The sequence below is a fragment of the Mus pahari genome, chromosome 23 (assembly GCF_900095145.1).
Source record: "Mus pahari chromosome 23, PAHARI_EIJ_v1.1, whole genome shotgun sequence".
Lineage (NCBI taxonomy): Eukaryota > Metazoa > Chordata > Mammalia > Rodentia > Muridae > Mus > Mus pahari.
Window position 1 is genome coordinate 13,142,756 of NC_034612.1, and position 3,492 is coordinate 13,146,247.

The 3,492-nt window shown below is 49.7% G+C and overlaps 1 protein-coding gene across 1 annotated transcript in view; it reads right to left on the reverse strand.

The window, feature by feature from the left end:
* The window catches only part of Hpd (4-hydroxyphenylpyruvate dioxygenase), an 11,149-nt gene that overhangs the window by 2,066 nt on the left and 5,591 nt on the right, over positions 1-3,492 (reverse strand). Inside the window, exons 10-12 of the mRNA XM_021186893.2 lie at positions 2,126-2,288; positions 1,938-2,009; positions 429-551 (exon numbers count right to left, since the gene is read on the reverse strand). Of these exons, the coding sequence (XP_021042552.1) occupies positions 429-551; positions 1,938-2,009; positions 2,126-2,288 (358 nt within the window). The remainder of the gene's footprint in view (positions 1-428; positions 552-1,937; positions 2,010-2,125; positions 2,289-3,492) is intronic.

Here is a 3,492-nt window from a genome sequence, read left to right on the forward strand (position 1 = left end):
AAAAAAAAAAATGGCCTCAGGCAAGCTGCAACCTCATGGTGGCTCACAACCATCCGTAATGAGATGTGACACCCTTTTCTGGTGTGTCTGAAGACAGCTACACTGTGCTTACATATAATAAATAAATAAATCTTTAAAAAAAAAAATGGCCTCAGGCAAGCTGCCTGGCCTCTGTCACACTTGAGATGTGTCCGTCTTTCTGTCTCTTGCACACTTGAAGGCTGTGCCTGCCACAGGGCCTTTGCACAGTTTACTCTCGACTCGTATAGATTTCAGTTAAAGCCACCCATCAGCCTCTCTCTGTTCCTCTCCGCAAAGCAGCCTTAAGGGGTCTGCTTTAGCTTTCCACATGGTACCAACTCTTGTGTGTGCGGCCCAGTGAACCCGGGGTTCTTGTTCTTCTGGCTAAGCACTGGGCTGGGCCTCACCTCCAGGACGTCCATACTCTCCTTCACCTGGATCTTGGCTGACTTGAGATTCTCCCGAAGCAGTTTGTAGTAAGAAGATGGGACGGCCAAGAACTCCATGCCCCGCTCCCTCAAGTGGCGGATCTGTCAAAGAGCAGGGTCAAGGTCAGCTTGTTCAGCCGGGAGGAACAGCAAGGGCAGGAGGTGACGGGGTCCCTGTCCACATTCTGTCAGGATACCTTCTCCCTATTTGTCTCTACTCCACAGACTACTAGTGATGCCTTTCTGTGCACTGCTGGGGAAACTGAGGCAGGCATCGATCTATGTCCCAGAACATCAGCCGGCGTGACATTAAGCCATGTGTGCCTCTTCTCTGCCTAGCCCGTGATGATGTCACACATCAGTGTCAACATTTAATGTCCCATCCAGAGCCTTTACCACCTGCTCTCGTTCCTACTTCTTCCTGTCTCCCTCCCTTATTCTGTCTGAGCCACACCCTTCCTGTCTCTGTAACCTTCCTGGCTTTCTGATCTTTGTCTTGGCGGTCACCCCTTCTGCCTGGGTTACTCTTCCTATTTCTGTATAGATCTCTCCTCAAATGCCTTCTCTTTCATGTGGCACTCTGTCCCCGTTGGACTTAGGTCAACTTGACACAGGCTTGGAGTCATTAGAGAAGAGGGAACCTCAACCGAGGGAATACCTCCCTTAGATGGGACCGGAAGCAAGCCTATATAGGGTGTTTTCTTAATTACTGATTGATGGGAGAGGACCCCGCCCATGGTGAGTGATGCCGTGCTGGGCTGCAGGTCCCGAGGTGTAGAAAAAAGCAGGCTGAGCAAACCAGGGAGAACAAGTCAGTGAGCAGCACCCCTCCACGGCCTCTGCATCCACTCCTGTCTCCAGGTTTCCTGCCCTGTTGGAGTTCCTGTCCTGACTTCCTTTGATGATGAACAGTGATTGGACGCCTAAACCGAATAAACCCTTTGCTGCCCAAGTCGCTCTGCTCCCAGCGTTTCTTCACAGCAATAGAAACCCTGACTAAGATGACGCCCTCCTGATCAGCCTTCTCCTCCAGCCTCTCTCACTTCCCAGCTTTCTCCCACAGCTTTTACCCCAACTTGTCGTCTCTCTTTCAGACCAGGACTGAATTAGCCTTCCAGAAGGCAGCATCCATACGGAAATCATGTTTAAACTGGCTAAAAGGACATACGTAGTAGTCTTGTAGTCTAATCTTATTTTTAGAGAAAGGCTCACTGAAGCCCAGAGAAGGAGCCGAGTCCCCTGGGGCACACAGCAAAATACCAGTGGAGCCTGGACCAGACCTCAGGCTTGCTTGCACTTGGGACTGGGTTGTTCTGCAAAATGAACTTCCCCAGCATGGTGGGGATAACTGTGTGAGTTTGTGGGAGCGAGAAGGGATGCCCCATCATCCTTCCGGGGGGACTGCCACCACCCGCTACTCTCATTGGCAGAGACTGTCCCTATGGTTGATAAACCAGAGGGCACGTGGGCCAGACACAGGGTTCTTACCGTTGTGATGATGTCTTCTGTCTTGAGAGCGATGTGCTGGACCCCAGCACCCCCATTATAGTCCACATATTCCTGGGTGGGAGAGAGGAAACATAGAAGGAGACCGCTATCGTTTATCCATTTGACTGTTTATCATTGATCCCTCAGAGCCCGCAAGCCTCCTTCCCCGACGTTGTCTCCTACCCCACCTGGATCTGAGACTTCTTCTTGCCCGGGGCTGGCTCGTTGATGGGCATTTTGATGGACTCCTCGTAGTTGGCCACCACGATGGAGCGCAGAGAGCTGTACTCCGTGTGCACCTGTGTGTCATCCACGGACCAGAACCGGTGGAACTGCAGGTTTTTCAGGTACCTGCAGAGTGGCCGGGAGACACACCCCCTGAGTCCCTGTGGAGACCCTCCCACCCTCTTCCCATCTCCACCATTGAGCATACACCCGTTATGCAGGATCCTCAGAAAAGTGACATCATGCACATCGTAGATTTGTACGTTTGACAATTTTCTTTTAGGCAGAAGGAAATTGTTTTGTAAGAAAATATAGGTTGGAAACCGATGCTTTGTGTGACAGTTGGGTGTTTGCTTCTGATTTAGATGTTGAGGGCGATGTCGTCATTGTGATTCTATGGCTCAAATGTGATCCCCGAACTCGTTTAAACGCCACTGTGATACTTTGAAAAGCTAGGATTCCCCTCTCCCCCAAAAAGGCTGGGGTTTCGCTCAGTGATAGACCACTTCTGTAGCGGGTTCAGCTGTGCCAAGTTCATGTCCCAGGTTAAGGAGGTTAATGTGGTGCAAGGAGTGGGCTTTGCTGCGTGCAAGTGGGTTAGTTCTCAATCGTTAGGCAATTCTCAAGAGTCTTCTCGGGGATTAGGTCGGCTCTCAGCGGGTGGGTGTGCTAAAAAACCTCATTAGGGTGACAGGTGTGGCCCTGCACACTTTTAGTCCCAGTACTTGGGAGGCAGAGGCAGGCAGATTTCTGTGAGTTCAAAGTCAGCCTGGTCTACAGAGTGAGTTCCAGGACAGCAAGGAAACCTTGTCTCAAAGGATGGATGGATGGATAGATAGATAGATAGATAGATAGACAGATATGATAGATAGATAGATAGATAGATAGATAGATAGATAGATAGATAGATAGATAGATAGACAGACAGACAAGTGTTTTTAACTGTCTGTTTATTTTCAGTGGCCTTGTGCAATAATAAACTGACTCGGGTAGGTTGCAGGACTCCTTGACGAGGGTAGGTGAGCATTTCACAGTGCATAAGCGAATCTGTAACCTCGGGTTAGCCTTTCACCCCTCATGCCTATTTTCCTCTTCAGTTTAAGAGATGGGGGAGATGGGGAGATGGGGTTGGGGGTGGCTGGTGAGGGCGTTAGGTGGATAGAGGTACTTGCCACCAAACCTGATGACCTGGGTCTATCCCCAGGACCCCTGTGATAGACACAGAGAACCAACTCTTTTTTTTTTTTTTTTTTTTTTTTTTTTTTTTTTTTTTTGGTTTTTCGAGACAGGGTTTCTCTGTATAGCCCTGGATGTCCTGGAACTCACTTTG